This window comes from Bison bison, unplaced genomic scaffold, assembly GCF_000754665.1.
Source record: "Bison bison bison isolate TAMUID 2011002044 unplaced genomic scaffold, Bison_UMD1.0 scf7180017864498, whole genome shotgun sequence".
In the NCBI taxonomy this organism is placed as follows: domain Eukaryota; kingdom Metazoa; phylum Chordata; class Mammalia; order Artiodactyla; family Bovidae; genus Bison; species Bison bison.
The window spans coordinates 550,832-569,746 of NW_011495057.1; the positions used below are offsets into that span (position 1 = coordinate 550,832).

The 18,915-nt window shown below is 47.6% G+C and overlaps 1 protein-coding gene across 2 annotated transcripts in view; it reads left to right on the forward strand.

Annotated features, from left to right (window-relative positions):
- Positions 1–18,915, forward strand: part of ENOSF1 (enolase superfamily member 1) — a 22,223-nt gene that overhangs the window by 2,545 nt on the left and 763 nt on the right. The window contains exons 2-15 of one of the 2 annotated variants that reach the window (XM_010828898.1): positions 661–769; positions 5,390–5,505; positions 7,939–8,025; positions 8,374–8,400; positions 9,746–9,818; positions 9,927–9,965; positions 10,369–10,451; positions 11,199–11,233; positions 13,877–13,964; positions 15,765–15,899; positions 16,573–16,614; positions 17,423–17,552; positions 17,795–17,894; positions 18,779–18,860. In XM_010828898.1, coding sequence (XP_010827200.1) covers positions 661–769; positions 5,390–5,505; positions 7,939–8,025; positions 8,374–8,400; positions 9,746–9,818; positions 9,927–9,965; positions 10,369–10,451; positions 11,199–11,233; positions 13,877–13,964; positions 15,765–15,899; positions 16,573–16,614; positions 17,423–17,552; positions 17,795–17,894; positions 18,779–18,860 — 1,146 coding nt within the window. Of the gene's footprint in view, positions 1–660; positions 770–5,389; positions 5,506–7,938; positions 8,026–8,373; positions 8,401–9,745; positions 9,819–9,926; positions 9,966–10,368; positions 10,452–11,198; positions 11,234–13,876; positions 13,965–15,764; positions 15,900–16,572; positions 16,615–17,422; positions 17,553–17,794; positions 17,895–18,778; positions 18,861–18,915 lie in introns of those variants that run through there. The other variant, XM_010828899.1, reaches the window with a different exon arrangement.

An 18,915-nucleotide genomic window follows, 5' to 3' on the forward strand; every position in this document is an offset into this window, starting at 1 on the left:
TTCAGGATTGCCCCCATCCCACCCAGCCCCGCCACCCAGCCCTCACCACATGCTGGATTCAGCAGTTCAGCTCCCACATGCCAGCACAGCAAGCCTTCCTAGTCACAAGTAGGATAATTTCACGAAGGAGCCCTGAAACTGTTCCCCATACTTGTTCTAGCAAAGGGTTCCAATGATTTTGTGTGTGTGTGTGCATTAGGCACTCACTTGTGTCCAACTCTTTGCAACCCCATGGACTTAGCCCACAGGCTCCTCTGTCCTTGAATTGTTTCTTACCAGCCTTTTAAAAAATGTAGACCACTCAGGCCTTCGATGTTCCAGGCGCTCACCAAGGTTTCAGAGAGCCCAGATCCAGCCGAGCCTACCACCTCCCGATACCTTTTTTCTTTTCCATTGTAGTTTATTACATAATACTAAATATAATTCCTTCTGCTATACAGAGATCTCATTTCTGGGTCTTCCCTCTCACCCCAGGTCCCTCTGCCATCCTCCAGGAAGACCTTCCTTTTGTCCATTCAGAGCTCCTGTGTTTGCTTTGGGGAACATGAACGGTTTCCTCCGATGGGAGCTCTTACTGCATCTGCTCTTATGTGACATCATTACTGGGTTTATTTGGGGATTTCTCACGTTTGTGGGTTTGGGGGGGCATTTCCTCTGCAGCACACAGACCCTGACTACTCAGCAGCCTATGTTGTCTTGGAGACGGATGCGGAAGACGGACTCAAGGGCTATGGAATTACCTTCACTCTGGGAAGAGGCACTGAAGTTGGTGAGTTGGGCCTCTCTTGCGGCCCTAGGATGCCTTCATTTCACTAACATTCCAGTTCTGACCTCATTTGCCTCCATATGTTGCTTGCCGTGAGAAAAAACAATGTTTGATAGTTTGCTTATTTCACTGGGAGAAATTTTTTTTTTTTTCACATTTTTCAAAGGAATTTATTAAGAAACGGGGGAGGGGGATATAAAGTACACAATCAAAGGAATCAAAGAGTTTACAACATAGCTTCTTCAGGCCAGTGGCAACTAAGAAATATTTGCTGAGCCGACACCAAGGGTACGGAGGCCCCAGTTCCATTTTCAATCCCATCTCCCTTGGCTGCTAACCCAATCAGCTCGAAACTTCCTCCGAAGAGAAGTCAGATTGCCTTCCCAAAGCTCCCCAAACTACTTCCCAATTGCCTTTACAGCCCTTCTCTGCCTGGTCCCAGAGTCCTCACCTAGGCTTTGGGTGAGGTCAGCCAGGCCCTGCTGAGCCTTCTCACTCTTCCAGTCACTCTAAATCTATTTCTGTTCCCATCTGGATTCATGTAATTGAACTATATTCATGAACCAGTTGGGCTGGCTTGATCTGCTGCCTTTGGTCAAGTTACCTATCTTTCTAAGCCTACATCTGAACCTGATCCTTCTGTGGGGAACAACTTCTTGAGCAGTGTCTCTCACAGCTCCCTGCCCCAGTTAGTCCAAGGCTACTTTCTCCCCCAGACAGAACTCTGCGCCTGCATCCAACCTCCCACTTAACTTCCAGCTGGCTTTAGTTCTCAGCTAACCCTCCTGGGTGGTGGTGTAGTCGCTAAGTTGTGTCTTAGCGACTTGAGGCCTCATGGACTGTAGCCCACCAGGCTCCTCTGTCCATGGGATTCCCTGGGCAAGAATACTGGAGTGGGTTGCCGTTGCCTTCTCCAGAGAAATTTTTTAAATAGCAGAATTTGGCTTCTCTCCTTGTGGTTATCCATAGCACTGCAGGCACATCTTTGAAGCTCAGCCCCTCTCTCTCTCTGCCTGAACCTGAAGTGGGTGAGCAGCTGAGGGGCTTGAGAGGGGAGACATGTGTTCATGGGACAAGGCTTATTGTTGTGCACACAGAGAGTCTACTTGCTTTTGTGAATCCTCCACATGGAGTCGGTTTCAAGTTCATTGCCCTTCTTTGCAGCAAAGGCCGTAGGTCCTGCCCGGTTTCAGAGCTCTCACTTGGGAAAAGCAGACAGTGAAGGCAGCTTGTTGAACCACAAGTCGGTCTTTCTTTTCTCAGAGCTGGATGAGGGCTCAGCCATGGTCTTGAGCCTCCACATTTTTGGAGACAAGGAAACAGACCCAGACAGCTGTTCAGCTAGTCTGCAGAACATTTAAGTACAAATTATTTGCTTTTTTTTTTAAAAGCATAATTTGGTTTATGCACGCACAAAGAACAAAATTCAATACATACCAAAAGAAGACCTCTCTGCCAGATCAATTTCACTGAGTCCTTAGGGGCTGAAACAAGGAAATAGATGCTCTAACTTTGATGGTGACTCGACCCCTCTCTCATGGATATTTGTACTGTCAGCCCTCTTCTAGTTGTAGAACAGTCTTGACTGATTGAATAATTTTAATATCATCAAGCAGATAAAAGAGATGTGTGTGTGTGTGGGACAAGGGAACCTTTCTTGAACGTTCTGTGGGTGCCATTAGGCTGTCTCCACCCCTCCCAGGGTTGCTGTCCAGTCATCCATCAACCAGGCCTTCCATGAATCCCTCCTGTGTACCCCCATGTGTTACATGTTCTGCCAGGCACCGCAGGAATGACTTTACAAAGAGAGAGAGGAAGGGGACAGAGTCCCATGTACAAGGAACAGGAATGCATGAACTTCTCAGGGAGACAGGCGTACAAGAAACGATAGAGCAGTATGAGAAGGATCATTTGTTTTAAAGTGAGTACGAACTACATGGTAACTGTCCAGGAGGGTCAGTACAGCTTCAGAGCAACAGTGAGGCTCTGTGATGAGCCTTGAAGGGTAACCAGGAATTGGCCAAGCAGATGGAGGCACCTGGGCACTGATTCCCAGACTCCCATCCCCTAAGTCAACCATTTACTGTCGATGTTTCTCCGGGCAGTGACCACTGACCCCGCAGGCTGGAGAGGTATGTTTCAGCTTCTCCTGCAATTTTAATTCTCTGGTATAGGTTGAGACCTTTATGAAGCTCTAACCATACAGGGTGGCCCCCAAAGTTTGTGCCAAACTCAGCAAGCTTATAAGGCGCGTTCTGGAACAAGCCTTCGGAACCACTGTTAACAACCAGGACTTGGAACTGTACTCACTCGGGCCCACCGTGAAGGGCCTGTGTTTCCTGGTACACGTGTGCTGCTGAGTTCATGGGGTGGGGGCCTCCCGTACTCCTCCCCACCCCCACTGTCCCTATGGACACCTCCGGCAGGAGAAATCAATTCCCATCTCTCTGTGCCTGGAACAAATGGCTCTTTTGTGGTGATGGAGTTGGCTTCCGCCTGTTTCAGACCACAGCATGACAGAACCATTTTAATTGTGACCTTGCTGCGTTTTTCAGGTGACTCACTGCCATCTCACTGAACCATTACATGGTGTTCGAATTAAAGTTGAAAAAAACTCCATTAGCTCATCATGGTTCTTCTGCAGCCTTTATCAGCTTACTTAACTAATCATTCTTTTATAATCTAAGAAAACAGTGTTTTCATTACCGTGAAGAGAGGGCCTTAATGTGTGAGAGAGGGAGAGGTTATGCTTGATTTGTTTTTTTAAGTATAGATGAGACCAATATAGTTTTTGTAAAGGAAAGGAAAGAGAGATGAAAAAAGTGGAATTTTTAAAGAGACTAAATAGCCAGCCACAAGGGTTCCTGGCAGCATGAGAGCTCAGACCCGCGTTCTCTGTAGCCTTTCTGACTTGTCCCTCCCGGGCAGGAGGATCCCAGAAAGTTTTAGGCAGTTGTAGTCACAGGAGAGAGCCCTGGCTTCAGTCAACAGTAAGCTGCCTTCAAGGCCCAAGTTTCTCCAGACAGATTTCCCACTCATCTTTTCAGACACCGGAATCAGGCTGACTCTGCGACCCCATGGACTGTAGCCCACCAGGCTCCTCTGTCTGTGGGGTTTTCCAGGCAAGAATACTGGATTAGGTTGCCATTTCCTCCTCCAGGGGATATTCTGGACCCAGGGATTGAACCTGTGTCTTCTGCATTGCAGGTGGTTTCTATACCATCTGAGCCACCAGGGAAGCCTGGAGTTAGGTCACCACAACCCAGTTTCTATGGAAGCCGCCAAATTTTAGTAAACTTCTTTCAGTGGACTCAGTCTGAGAGAGAAGAATCCATATCCTCTCGATGAATGTACTAGTGTTGTTTGTGCTTCTGTTGGAGCCAAAAAAGATGCGCTCATCCTCAAAGTTCGTTAAGTGCATTTGCTCTGTGACACAAACCAGTCTGTTGTGTAACCCTCTCCTTAGTGAGACAGAGGTTTGATGCAGGTATTGATACAGGTCTCTCTGAGCCGCCAGCTTACTCTTCACGTCTCTAATCTAAGAGCACCAATCACCAAGGGGTGAGGGGGGCTCTGTCTTCCCAGAACTCGAGGGGGTAAATGTCTGAACTGGAATCATTCCACATCTTAGTAAGAAGAGCCCTAGAGAACACGGAAGGTGTGGGGATCAGCCCTAAATACTCAGTATGAGCATCACCTGAGGGCTGTGTCACGCAGAAGCCAAGCGTATCCTGTGAACATGTTCAAATACTTTCAAAATGTCTCCTAAGGTCTGTCTAAAGTAAAACTGTGTCTCTGAGACTACCCTATGAAGTGATGTGAGAATTTTAATATTGAAGCAACGGCTATGCCAAACAGAAAGTCAATCAACATTTTTTATAATAAAGTCATTGCTTTGAGGCTAAGTTGATTATTCTGGCCATTTAAACATAGTTTTATAGATTGAGCAAACAATAAAAGGGTCTTTGCAGACAGTTTTTTTTTTTTAACTGATTCTTCATCGGAAATAACACTACAAATTCTTATTTAAGTAGAATACCAAAAATAAGTAATTGATGATAATGCTGACCCAAATGAAGGTTAACCTTCAAATTAGTTTAATGTTCATGAAGTTTTTTCATGTACTTTAACATTTTACATGTAAATATTAAGCTAATTGCAAATTCATTTCATCTTTAATATAGTTACATTGTGAATTCAAGATATCTTCTATACTTGACAATGATGAAAAGACATTTCTAAAAATTCTATAAATCAGTCTTATTACTTGGGAACAATTTAATAGCAAGATTGTGTTTTGCAGCTGACATATGGACACTTTACAAAGTGAACAGGAGAATGATTTGGGAACATGCTTTAAACTTTCAGGTCTATGTTCTTTTCATGTGGCAGCCAATCAAAATGGATTTGCTCTGTTTAGGAATTAAGCTCTGAATATAGGTGAACAACTATTCTGTTTATTAGTTGTAACAACCACAGATGACATATTTGAGGCAATTTTTAAAGGCATGTACCTTTTATATTTAAAATTATCTTCATAAAATGCCCACTTTCGTTTGCAGTACTTGCGTGTCTTAATTTATTCACACCAACACTAAACAAGAATTGTATCCTCTTTCACAGTTGTCTGTGCTGTGAATGCTCTGGCCCCCCACGTGCTGAACAAGGACCTTGGCGACATTGTTGGGGATTTCAGAGGTTTCTACAGGCAGCTCACGAGTGATGGGCAGCTCAGATGGGTAAGGTGTCTTGCTTTGCGAAACTATTCTGTAAATAGCATTCCTGAAGTCTCATGTCCTTGGATTGTAACAACTGTGAAAATAGACACAGGTTTAAGATATTAAGGTAAACATCTTAGTCAGATGAATTAGGGCTTGAACCAGGTGGACAGTCAGTATTTTAAGGTAATCTAGTCCTTTCTGTGAGACTTGACTGTGGACATACTTGGATCCCAAGAGCTATCGCTGCCCTTCCAGACCTCATCTCTGCTCCCTGAATGGAAAGAAGTGGTCTAGACTCCCTAGAAGATAAAGTGCCAAATGGGAACCTTTTAGAGAGAAATAATAGGAGAGGAATTGAAGTTGTGGGAGGAGGTTATTAAGGACAGAAACGTAAGAGAAGAGCAAAAGTTAAGGAGAGAGAGACCAGAGCGCCTTTATGTGTGTAGGACTGTATTTGAACCTTAAGTTCAAAGCATGAAAAAAGTGAGATTCTAGAGATGGAATTTTATCACAGTTAGATCAGGGTTTTCCTGCTGGCTCAGTAGTAAAGAATCTGCCTGCAATGCAAGAGACCTGGGTTCAATCCCAGCTCAGGAATATCCCTTGGAGAAAGGAATGACAACCCATTCCTATATTCTTGTCTGGAGAATCCCATGGGCAGAGGAGCCTGGCAGGCTAAGTCCATGGGGTCGCAAAGAATCAGACAAGACTGAGCAACTAACACTTTCACTTTTTCAAGGTCAGTCCAGTAGCTGACACCTTGCCCATGTCTCCTGACATCAGCTCTGTCTTCTTCCAACTGTTCAGTCTCCTGAGCACAGAGAAAGGCACATTGTTCACATTGCCTCGGATTTCATTCTTAACTTCTGCAAACTGAGTGAAACTTGCTTTAAAAGCATCCCCTGGAAGGAGTTCCCATTGGTCGAATCTGGGGCGATTCAATAAAGGTGGTATTTAACTACGTCATAAATATTTAACTGTTGGCATTTTACTTGTTTTCCTTATTTCTGAATTTTGGTACTTGGAATAAAGACTCTTACTATATCCTTTGCTTTAAGAAAAAAACAATGCGGTAGTCATGGTTGATAAATCATTGACTAACCTAAGAGTCCCTAAGTCCATTCAGATAGCAAACAACCAACAAAGGAAAGCTTGTCATTACCACAGAATACAAACTAATATAAGGGGAATGGTAACGTTAGAAAACCACCGTATTGCAAGCACCATGGCTGTAAGTGACTGAGGCAGGAACAATCAGTGGATGCTAAAACTTAGGGGCAACGTTAATCTCCTTACTTTGGAAAGGAAATGGTAACCACACAGTGAAGAAGCCTAAAGGATACTAACTTACCCTAGCACTAAAAGATAATATGTGCGTGCTCAGTCCTATCTGACTCTTTGAGTCCTCGTGGACTGTAGCCCGCCAGGCTCCCCTATCCATGGGATTTCCCAGTCAAGGATACTGGAGTGGGTTGCCATTTCCTCCTCCAGGGGGTCTTCCTGACCCAGGGATGGAACCTGCATCTCCTGCATTGACGGGTGGATTCTTTATCATCTGGGCCACTAGAGAAGCCCTAAACAATAACAGCCCTGATAACAGCAACAAGAATGCAGTGGCAGCATCGCAGTCTAATCATGATGGGGCTGCAGATAACCCAGCTGGAGGAACTCTGTCCTTGAAAATACTAATAATTATTTTTTTAGAAAAGAAAATTTGCTCCAGATGAAAAGAGACTAAAGTGACATGTCAGCTAAATGCCATTTGTGAATTACAGAAAGTACATTATTGAGACAGTTGGTGCAATTTGATTATGGACTGTCTTCATAGATAATAGTGTTCTATCAATATTATATTCCCTGATCTTTGCACTATGGCTGTGTGAGAGAATGTCCTTGTTTTTAGGAACTATACTCTAAAGTATTTAGGATTAAGGGGGCATGGGATCTACAACTTACTCTCAAGTGACTCAGTAAAATAAATGTTCCTTATGTATTTTATTTACCTGTGTATATATATGTGTGTTTGTGCATGTATATACATATGTAAATACAAAGAGAGAGGAAATATACAGGAGTTTTTTGTAATGTTCTTCCAGATCTTCTATAGGTTGCAAACTACTGGAGAAGAGCTTAACCTCCAAGTGAGTTTCCGTTCAGCCAGTTCAGTTGCTCAGTCATGTCTGACGCTTTGCAACGTGAACGCAGCACGCCAGGCCTCCCTGTCCATCACCAACTCCCGGAATTTACTCAAACTCATGTCCATTGAGTTGGTGATGCCATCCAGCCATCTCATCCTCTGTCGTCCCCTTCTCCTCCTGCCTTCAATCTTACCCAGCATTAGGGCAGAGCTTCCATTGCTGCCTTTTAATTCATGAAGCATGTCCCTGACTAGGAGACCTAAAGATCCTTTTCTTTTCTAAGAAGTGCTGGTGTGTTTTGTTTCCTAACCAGATCGGTCCTGAGAAGGGTGTGGTGCATCTGGCCACGGCGGCCGTGCTCAACGCCGTGTGGGACCTGTGGGCCAAGCAGGAGGGGAAGGTAATCCTCCAGCAGCAGCTCTGACCCCATGGAACATACAGCACACGACAGAGGAACACAACTCCCCCTTCGAGCAAAGGCATGTACAGTAGGCTCCCAGGGGACATAAGAAGAATTGTTCGATTGCTTGTCTGCCCAGAGGGATATTGGCAGCATTTGGGACATCATCGGAGTAGGTTAGAAAGGGCTGAGAAAAGCAGGTCACAGAGGTGAGAGCCAGCTGGAGCCAGTAGGTTGGGGCACTGGCAGGCATTCGTCTGATAGGGGGAATTTTCCACTAGCACATTTATTGTTGGAAAGCATGTGGGTGCCTCACACATGTTTTACAAATCTTTTCTTTTCTTCAAGCCTCTGTGGAAGTTACTTGTTGACATGGTAAGTAAATTCTTTAATACTCCGTTTTCTGTAAATAAAATGGATCTCATGGATTCCATGCCCTTCGATTATCAGTGGATACATTCAACATTGTCTCTGGATCAGTCACTGTGCTGCTGATCAGGCAGCATGCAATCAGGTCCAGTATTCCTTCTCTGGTGTTTGAGGTGGCAGAGAGCTGTGCTCACACGGGCAGGGGTGTCTGATGGGTCCCACCTACCCCACTCCGGTGCTTCCTTCCACGTGTGATACAAATTCTCAAGCTTCTGTTTCCTGACTATGAAAAGGGAATAATCCTAACTTCTCTAGAAACGCCACAGAATTGGTTCAAAAACTAGTTGAGAAAAGTGCTTCAAACTCTGAAGACCAAAGTGTTATTACTAAGATATTATCTGGTCGCTTTGACATCAAAAGCAAATGGCAGATCAGACCCTTGAGGAAGGAGCCCAGGGTGAATTATAAGGATAGGCCTCTGCCCTTTCCTTTCTCCTTGACACGTTGATACCAGCGACAAGCATCTCACTGCCAAGGAGGAGGAAACTGGGCAGGTTAAAGGGAGTGAACATCAGACCCAGGCAGACCTGGCTTTCAATCCGGGCTCCATCACTTGCTGGCTGTGTGACCTTCAGCATGCCTCTTAACCTCTCTGAGCTTGAGCCACCTCGGGGCAATGTCTTGGATGGTCACTGAAAATCTGGTGGTTAACAAAGGCCCTGGTTATTATTTGGCCTGATAATTAAGGAGAAACAAAGAACCATGCCCTTGAAGATTGTTGGAGGAAAGTGGAAACGAAAGGCTGTCGCATGATTTCTGACATGGTTGCAGGTGGCATGGGGCATCACCTGAAGGATGGGCATGGACCTCTTGGGCCACCTGCAGGCTCTAGACTGGCCTCTCCAGGGAGGTGCCAGAGGTGGCCCCCAGAATTGAATGATCTGATGAGCACTAGGAGGTAGCTGAGATTGCCCCGCTGTGGAGTTTTCATTCTTTTGGATCCTATTCCCTCTTTCAAAGCCAGTAGTCTTAAAAGAAGCAGAATCTTCACGTTCAAAGGGCTTTGATGACAGTGAAGGGTCACCGTGGCGTAGGTACTGCTGGTCACGGTACAACCTGCTTCCCAACAGACTGACTGAGACTGGTGGGGGGAGGTCTCAGCCAGAGGCCCAGCTGAGAGTGTGGGCCTCTCCAGGGAGGCCAGAGCCCCGAGGGCAGGGTGGGAGGAGGAGGGGGCCCAAAGGGCCTTTCCAGGACAGAATGAGCCCAGGCCCAGCGTAAGCAGATTCTTAGAACTGAGATCCACTTGTGGACTGACGTGGGCCTTTCCATCCTGCCGTCTCGCCGCCAGGACCCCCGGACACTGGTGTCCTGCATCGATTTCAGGTACATCACTGACGTCCTGACGGAGGAGGAAGCCTGCGGTGAGTTGTCCCCACACACCGGGAGCTTCCTGGTCTATTTTAACCTGGCAGCCACCAGGCCCAGAGCCTCGTTGTCTAAAAGAGTATGACGCTTTTTATTTTTTCCAGAAATTCTGCGGCAAAGTCAGGTCGGGAAAAAAGAGCGAGGTGGGTTGTGAGGAAATTCTCTCATTATTTTTCTCTCGTTGTGCACCTCTGCAGGTCCCTGTCCTTGGGGGCTCACATCACGTCCCCCACTCCATCCCCCACAGATGGTTGGGTATGGATGCAGCAGCCTCCAGGGGGTACGTCTTAGGTCAGGGTTCACCTCGGCCACTGCCAGGAGCAGGGCTGGCTTTAGGGTCACACCACACGACAGGGGAAGGCTTGGCCAGCGGGGCCTTCCGGAGGGTAACCTGGCCCCAGTGTGATGTCCTTGGGGCTGGGGGATGAGGATGAACAGGGCAGGCAGAATAGCTGGATTCTCCATGGGCAGCACTTCAGCCACAGATGATTCTACAGCTGGAGGTCCCGCAGGCGCAAACTGTTGAAGGTGGTTTTGTTTCCACAGAGGAGCAAATGCTGGCACATGGCTACCCTGCCTACACCACATCGTGCGCCTGGCTGGGCTACCCTGACGCCACGCTGAAGCAGGTAGGCTGCGGAACCGGCTTCTGTAGACAGCAGGAGATGTGACATTTTCCTCTTGGCCTTCCTGAATCATTGTGGGTTCCAGGCTTCATCCTGGATACATGGACACATTCCACATAAAAGGAGAGGCGTTTCCCTTGTGGACGCAGGGCTCTATAGCCTGGCAAGCCTGCCTCGGTTCTGGACGGGCAGGCCACCTCCAGGCAGAAGCAATGGTGTGACCTTGTATAACATGACCCCTGACCATGCTCTGCGTTGGCTTCCTCACTACGAGGTGGGAAATGATAGCTGTCCCAGCGGTTTTGAGGATCCCGATGAACGCTGCCCTGTGTGATGCTCAAGGACCAGAGGTGGCCCATGGCTGCGTCACTCCCCTTTCTCATCGCCCTGTGCTCACCTGCAGCTGACAGAGAAGGGGGACCAGCTTCTGGCTGTTACTCATTCACCGGCTCGGTCTCTGGACGCTGCAGACTATCCCAGCTTTAAAAAGAGGGACAGAGATGCTCCATTCCTCCTACCAGGGGTGTTGTGACAATGAATGAAGTGGTTTCCATAGAGATGAGGAAGGAAAGTCACCAAACAGCCTTGCTCTGTTGGCTAAGCTGTTTGTGCTCTGAATTTCAACAACATGTGGTTGTTCTTCTGGTTCACGGTGCGGCCGCAGCATTTGTGAAGCCGAGTCCGAGATGACTGAGGTGCTGCTGAGACCAGGGAGGGTGTGTATTGATGGCTCTGCTCCTTTCCCCACAGCTCTGCAGCGAGGCGCTCAAGGACGGCTGGACCAGGTAACTCATTTGGGTGATCGTGAACTTGACTCTGCAGTTGGCAAGTGAGGCCGGTTGTAGAGAGGAGCCAGAAGCCAAGGGCACCAGAGAGGTCAGGATTCGCCAGGAGCAGCCTGGCATGTTGGGACTCAGAAGTTTCATCTGAGGCCCTTTGTCCAAAGATAAGATATGAGCCTAGTTAGAATTCTGGAACATCAGAGTCAAAAGAGATCACTGATTTCCAGCTTTATCCAAGGACGAGTCTAGTTAGAATCCTGGCACATCAGAGTGAAATGAGATCATTGATTTCAAGCATCGACCCAGAATAGAAAGCCACTCTTTACTGCAGTACCAAGCGTTGATTCAGCTTCTGTGTGAAAACTTTCAGACGCACTGAGCTTGGTAGGGCGTCTGTGTGTAGTGGAAGGGTTCTGAGTGTTAGAAGAGCTTTGATGTAATGAACCCTGGACTCCCCTATACCTTCCAGCCATTGGTCCCAATGATTCTCCTGGGAATTCTCCCAAGAGCCAAGCTCCTCCTCTTCCGCAGGCCACCTCCTCTCCAGCCTATCCCCCTGCACTTCTTGTCCATCCTGCTGTGTGGTTACGGACCGCTGGGCAACCTGGGGTTTCCTCTGGGTTAGCTGTGGTTGTCTGTGACTACTGCGAGTCCATACGTGTGGCTCACGGTGGACGGTGTGCCTGTCACTTGGATTTCTGTAGGAATCTGGCCACCTGCCTCCTGCTGGTCTGAGAGTGGTCTGTGGAGCAGGAGTGCCAGCCAGCCCCGCTGCAGCTGTGGTAGATTAAGAAAATTATTTGTGTAGGTTGCTTGATAAATGATAAGGACTAAAAAAAAGTCTCCAATTAACTTAAAATGCAGAATCTTGAGCCTTAACCCAGACCTGCTACATCAAAATCTGTATTTTTTGTGTGACTTTAAAAAAAAAATTTCATTGGAGTATAGTTGGTTTACAAAGTTGTTAGTTTCAGGTGTATAGCAAAGTAAATCAGTTACACATACACATATATCCACTTTTGGGGGGGTTCTTTTCCTATATAGGCCATTACAGAATATTGAGTAGAGCTCCCTGTGCTATACAGAAGGCCCTTACTAGTTATGTGTTTTATAAATAGTAGTGTGTATCTGTCAATCCCTGTCTCCCAGTTTATCCCTCCCCCACCCCCTGGTACGGAGAAGGCGATGGCACCCCACTCCAGTACTCTTGCCTGGAAAATACCATGGACGGAGGAGCCAGGTAGGCTGCAGTCCATGGGGTCACTAAGAGTCGGACACGACTGAGCAACTTCACTTTCACTTTTTACTTTCATGCATTGGAGAAGGAAATGGCAACCCACTCCAATGTTCTTGCCTGGAGAATCCCAGGGACGGGGGAGCCTGTTGGGCTGCCGTCTATGGGGTCGCACAGAGTCGGACACGACTGAAGCGACTTACCTTACCTTACCATAACCCTGGTAACCATGTTTGTTTTCTACATCCATGACTCTACATCTGTTGTATAAATAAGTTCATTTGTAACTTTTTTAGATTCCACTTATAAGTGATGTATTTTTTGTCTGACTTCACTCAGTATAACAATCTCTAGGTGCATCCATGTGGCTTCAAATGGTAATCTTTCATTCTTTTTAGTGGCTGGGTAAATCTCCATTGTATGCATGTACCAAAAATCTGCATTTTAACAAGATCCCTGGGTGATTTGCATGCCCACGAAACATTGAGAGGCATGGAATTCCTGTTGACTCCTCAGCTAAGGGCTAGGGAAGTGAGAACTTGATGGAGGCAGCGTGGGGCGCTGGAAGGACACTTGGGATGTGATGGATTTGGAATCAACATTGTGCCTTTTCCCCACTCCCTGTGAGTACCTGCTGTGTGATCATGGGGATATTGCTCAACCTCCCTGAACCTTGTTTTCTCTCTAAACTGGGAATTACAGATTTCATGGTTCTCCTCAAAGCTGCTGTTTCTGAAAAGGACCAGCACGGCTGGGGTTGGCAGCAGGTGCTCGTGAGTGCTGGCACCTTTCCTCCTCCTGAGTAGCCGGGAGAGGCTGACACGTGACCACCGGGGGTCAGAGAAGGCCCAGGAGAGGTCTCCTAGGCCCCTGAGCTCAGAGTCCTCCTGAGGCTTCCACCCAGGATGGAAAGGTCGTCTTCAGTGTTTGGTGCTGAGCATAGAGGATGTAAGAGGGGCTTTTTGTCAGCACACAGGGTGGGCATAGTGGAATGTAGGGAACCTCAGACCATCCAGGCTCCAGAGCAGCAGGCTGATGCCCGCATGCAGGACAGAAGCTAGTGAGCGAGGGGAGAGGAATATGGCTCACCTACCAGGTCTGACCACACTTCTTAATTCCCTTCCATGGCACAGCAAAACCCATCATCTTATTAAAGTTCTAGTGCTCTGTCCACTCCTGGACTTGAGGTCAGCAGGTCATTTAGAGTTACTGCCCTGATACTGAGCATCTCTGTTTAGAGATGCTTACAGGGTTATTTTTGAGTGGCTTGTCTGAACACTGATTGGGAAAGGGCAAGAGTTTACTGGAAGACAGGACCTGTAAATTACTGAAACAGTCACTTCTAAAGAAAACCCAAATGTCCACTGAGTCAGTGAACAGATCTAAATTATGAGATGAAATTTATGTTACAGGTTTAAGGTAAAAGTTGGTGCCGATCTCCAGGATGACATCCGTAGATGCCGACTCGTCAGAAACATGATTGGGCCTGAGAAGACACTGGTAAGTACCCTCCCTGGCCGCTGAGAAGCAAGCAGCCTCTTACGAGGCCTCTGCTGTGTCGCTTCTGTCATGTCCAGCTTTTTGCAACCCCATGGATTGTAGCCCACCAGGCTCCTCCATCCAAGGGGTTCTCTAGGCAAGATTACGGGAGTGGGTTGCCATTTCCTTCTCCAGGAGATCTTCCTGACCCAGGGATCAAACCCACCTCTTATGTCTCCTGCATTGGCAGGCAGTTTCTTTACTAGTGCTACCTGGGAAGCCTCTGGCTAGGGCCAAAACAAGCTGCTTCAAGCGAGGATTAAAGAACATTGGGAATTTTTAACACTGTATGTCAGAGGTACAGCTTTGAGGCCTTGGAGTAGGCAAATCTTAAAAACAGCTGAAAACCAACAAACGTAAGTGAGGGGGTGGGTAGTTTTTAACTATTTTATTCTGCAGAACCATTCAGTAAGATGGATTTAGAGATTGTTCCTCTGTGCTAGTGTGGCTGTGCCTGAACAAACAGGTCTCCCATTGGTGCCCCAGTGTGTCAATCATTTAATTCCCTTCTTAACAAATCCGCCCGGCTGCCTTTGAGTAGGTGGGTTTCTGGGAGCCACTGCTCAAGAATCTGTAACTTTTGGTGAGATAAATGTAAGGATCAGCCACTCCTGTGTATTTTTATGTTTATTACATGTAAAATATTTTCCTTAAAGTCACAGTAAGATAGTCTTAAATTGTTCTGGAAGCATGTTTCATATATTAAAATAGAAGTTTGAGTCCTTGACCTAGGATCAAAAGCTCCATTATTTGTATATGAATTAACACTACTTTTGTCTTCTGAGGTCATCCTCATCTAAATAATTTATGACACAGATCGATTCTGGGTGTACCACTCAGCACATTCTACCAGAGAAATCCGTCTCTGGGTCTGACTTGGCCAAGCATGATGATGTCAGAGACAGAGAAGCCCTTTCTTACCTCTGCACACTCAGCACCTGGCTTCCAGAGGCCTAGACTTGAAATCATCATTTACTTGACTTATTGCAAGTTACTCCTTTGCATGTCAGCTTTCCTGTCTGTAGCATGGGTTAATATGAACTGCCTCATAAAGAGTTATTATGACATTAAATGTGACAGGATCCGTAAAATGCCTGTGCAGTAGGTGCTTAATTAATGATACAGTTGGGGTTATTTATTATCGTGCCAACCAGAGTAGACAATAGCCAGTAAGAGACCATTGAGAACAAACTCAGCATTAACTGTGAGTGATTCAGAATGTGATGAAACAGTTCCTACAAACTACGAACCTTGCAAGACAAATGTATTTTGGTGGTTTCTAAATGCAGGCTGGGCTTCCCAGGTTAAGTGGTAAAGAATCTGCCTGCCAATGCAGGAGACATGAGTTCAGTCCTTGGCTCAGGAAGATCCCCTGGAGGAAATGGCAATGCACTCCTGTATTCTTGCCTGGGAAATCCCATGGACAGAGGAGCCTGGTTGGCTACATGGGGTCACAGAGTCAGACACGACTGAGCATACATGCACAAATGCAGATCAGGCTGGAGCTTCAGAGCCAGCCAGCACTTCTGGGCCCAGCCCAGGGCACTTCTGGATCTCACAGCAGCTCCGAGTGACGCCATCTCCGAGACGGCATGTCAGGCTCATCTCAGCAGCCCCTTTGTTCAGTCACATGCTGGGCCCCACAGTCGTGGCGCTGAGTGACCACGAGTAACAGACAGCACTTCCTCCCTGGAGGCACAGCCCTGCAGCAGGGTCAGCAGTGGGTAAGCCTCCCCTTGAAGGGTCTCTCTCCCGTTTCAGATGATGGACGCCAACCAGCGCTGGGACGTGCCCGAGGCCGTGGAGTGGATGACAAAGCTGGCCGAGTTCAAGCCACTGTGGATTGAGGAGCCCACCTCCCCTGACGACATTCTGGGACACGCTGCCATTTCCAAGGTAGAGAAACTGCTGCTGCTAGAGCAGTGGTCTCAGACCCTAGGATTCCTGGGCTTGTTCCCTCTCGCACTGCTATTTATCCTAGAGAGAGTAATCACTAGAAGTTGAAAGGCTACCAGCAACCCAGAGGTCACCAGACCTGATTCCTGTACTTTGTAAATACAGAAATCTAACTGATATTCAGATCTTTTACTCACCCAGACTGAAACAAAGTGGAGGTTTGCTAAGGTCAAGGTCAGGCGGACCCATAGAAGGCTGCCCCTGTTTCCCCTAGAGCCCTTGAACCAGGGCAGATCCACCCAAACTGAGGGCCCTCTTGGCTTCTCTCCCCTTCAGGTGTCAGAAGAACTCCGTGCATAAGAATGTGAGAAACATCCTGTGTCTCAGGGAGTCTCCCATTAGCTAGGTTCACAGCACTGACTATGAAGCCAGAGGGGGTCACTTATAAAGGAGGAGTCAGGGGGAGGAACAAGCTGTGGGATGTGAACTCGTGATGCCATCAGACCCAGGAGGTCCAGTGCCCCGCTTCTGCGGCACCTGAAACTTCACACAGCTCCAAAGCAGGGCTCTTTCCTTCGGCTCTAAATAGCTGAACAGCCCAAAAATATTTTCAAACATTAGGAGTGTCAGTTCAAAAACAGGAAAGTGACATCAGGTTGCCTTGTATTCATAGGCACTGGCCCCCCTGGGCATCGGCGTGGCCACAGGAGAACAGGTAGGAGACATCTCCTTGGGGTGGCACACACTGGTACTGCCTGGGGACACTGCCCACGAGGCTACACCACCTGTGTTCTGCGATGGGAGGTTTTCTTCATCTAAGAAATGGGGTTACTTTACAGCAAGACATGGTCAAGAGTTTGTAGATTCTTCTACAATTCCTGTGACTCAGGTCACTGATCTTTTTCAAAGTATCTCATCAGAATTTACAAGGCAGCAATGTAAAGCTGCAGGGGTCTAGTAGGCCCCGTTTAAGAAAGTCAGCCTCAAAACTACTTAAACACACAGTGTTCCCTCTCTTTGCTTGTCAACGAGCACAAGCGCCTGCGAAAACCCGCGACAGACTGCCCACGAGCAGCGCTGTGTGAGGGGCGGGTTCTTGGCTCTCCTGGCCAAGGGAGCCGCGCTCTTCTGCCCTGTGTCTGTTTGTCGCCCGGGTCACCTGCTCACCGCAGTCCCTGTATCTCATTCCGATGCTGCTTCTCCCACTTACCAGTGCTGGTGGCGGCCACGCCCTGATAGATGCTCTTTTATGCGACACACAAAAGACTGACACACAGTCTTACGGTCTTTTACATGAGACACACACACACACACACTTCTGCCAGCAGACTTGTAATGAGGTGAGCAGGCGGTCCCCTCCTGCCTCTCAGGGCTCGCCTCACGCCCAGAGGATGAAGAATGCATACAGTCCAGGCTCCCAGGAGGCCACTGTCGAGTGACTTGGAGTGGGCACGGTGCCAGGTTCATAGACCCTGAAGGAGAGGGCTGACTCTCCTGTTGGTGTGTTTTAATTCTCTTTCCAGTGCCACAATAGAGTGATATTTAAGCAACTCCTGCAGGCGAAAGCCCTGAAGTTTCTGCAGATCGACAGCTGCAGGCTGGGAAGTGTCAACGAGAACCTCTCAGTGTTGCTGATGGCCAAGAAGTTTGAAAGTAAGGGTGCCATGGGGCCGCGGACCAGGCACCATGTCCCCACACATCACATACCCTGCTTCCCTCTGGAGTTGCCATGCTGACGTTTTTCTAACTCAAGCTTAATCAGGCAATCTTTGATTTTCAGTCCTAAATATTAATGATATAATCACCTGCAGACACTAAGAAAAGCCACAGATTCCCCCTTCATACCTCCCCCTCTGCCCTCCTTGGCACTCAGTGCAACCTGTCTACACTTCTAGTTCCTGTGTGCCCGCACGCCGGGGGAGTTGGCCTCTGTGAACTGGTGCAGCATCTGATCATATTTGACTTCATATCTGTCTCTGCAAGCCTCCAAGACAGGTCAGTGATGTGGCGTTACCGTCAGTACTGCCTCTCAGTCCACAAAGAACCCTGGCCACTTGGCACATCCTAGAACTCAGTTTAGAGACCCACCTCTAAATATAGTCTTCTTTCTTTTAAAGGGTGGTTTCCTGGTAGCTGTTTTCTAGGTACATAAGTTGGGGGTGGGGGGGTGGGGAAGGGGGAGAGTTGAAACCAAATGCAAACCCAAAACCCAGTTGCTATTTTTGACTTTCTAAAGCCTCGCTTTCATCACATACTGTCTGCCTCTGTCCAGTCTCTTCCCAACGCTGGAGTCTTCATCATCTGGCTGCATCTTTTAGTTCCATCTCATTTCTCAACATGCCCCAGATGAGTTTTAAATTAGGACAGTCTCCTTCTAGTCACCTGCACACATACGGTTTTACTATGCTTTTCTTTCTTCCCAGAATTAAATACCGTACTTCAGACATCACTAGGAGTATGTAGTGAGAGCATGAAGACATGCCTGGGAAAGGTGAACATCAAGTTCAGGACTGAGGAGTCTGTCTACGGGGACCTGGGAGGGTCTTACGGGGACTTCTTTTATAAAGCAATATTTGGTTCTTCAGCTGAGTTTTAAAACACCTGAGAGATTTTAAACTAAAAACCACCACTCCTAGGGTTTTCTGCCTCCCCCATTTCAGTTCTGCAAAACAGAACCAAGGAGGGGGGTGGGTTTCGACCAACCTTGAAAGGTCCTGCAGGTTTTCAGGGATGAGAAAAAGGCTGAAGGGTTTGCCTAGAACCATGGGGTATCAGCCACCCCTAGACCGAGTCCATCTCTCTCAGTGGTGTTCGGCCCTCTGCCCAGCAGCCCATCTAACTGAAGGCATTGTTACTCCAACCTGACTCCTTCCTCCCAGGATGTGTGAATATGTCGACCACCTGCATGAGCATTTCAAGTACCCTGTGCTGATCAGGGAGGCTGCCTACATGCCTCCAAAGGTGAGCCTGCAGTGCCCCCCACCCCCCAGGCTTCCTCAGAAGGTCTGCCGGCCCC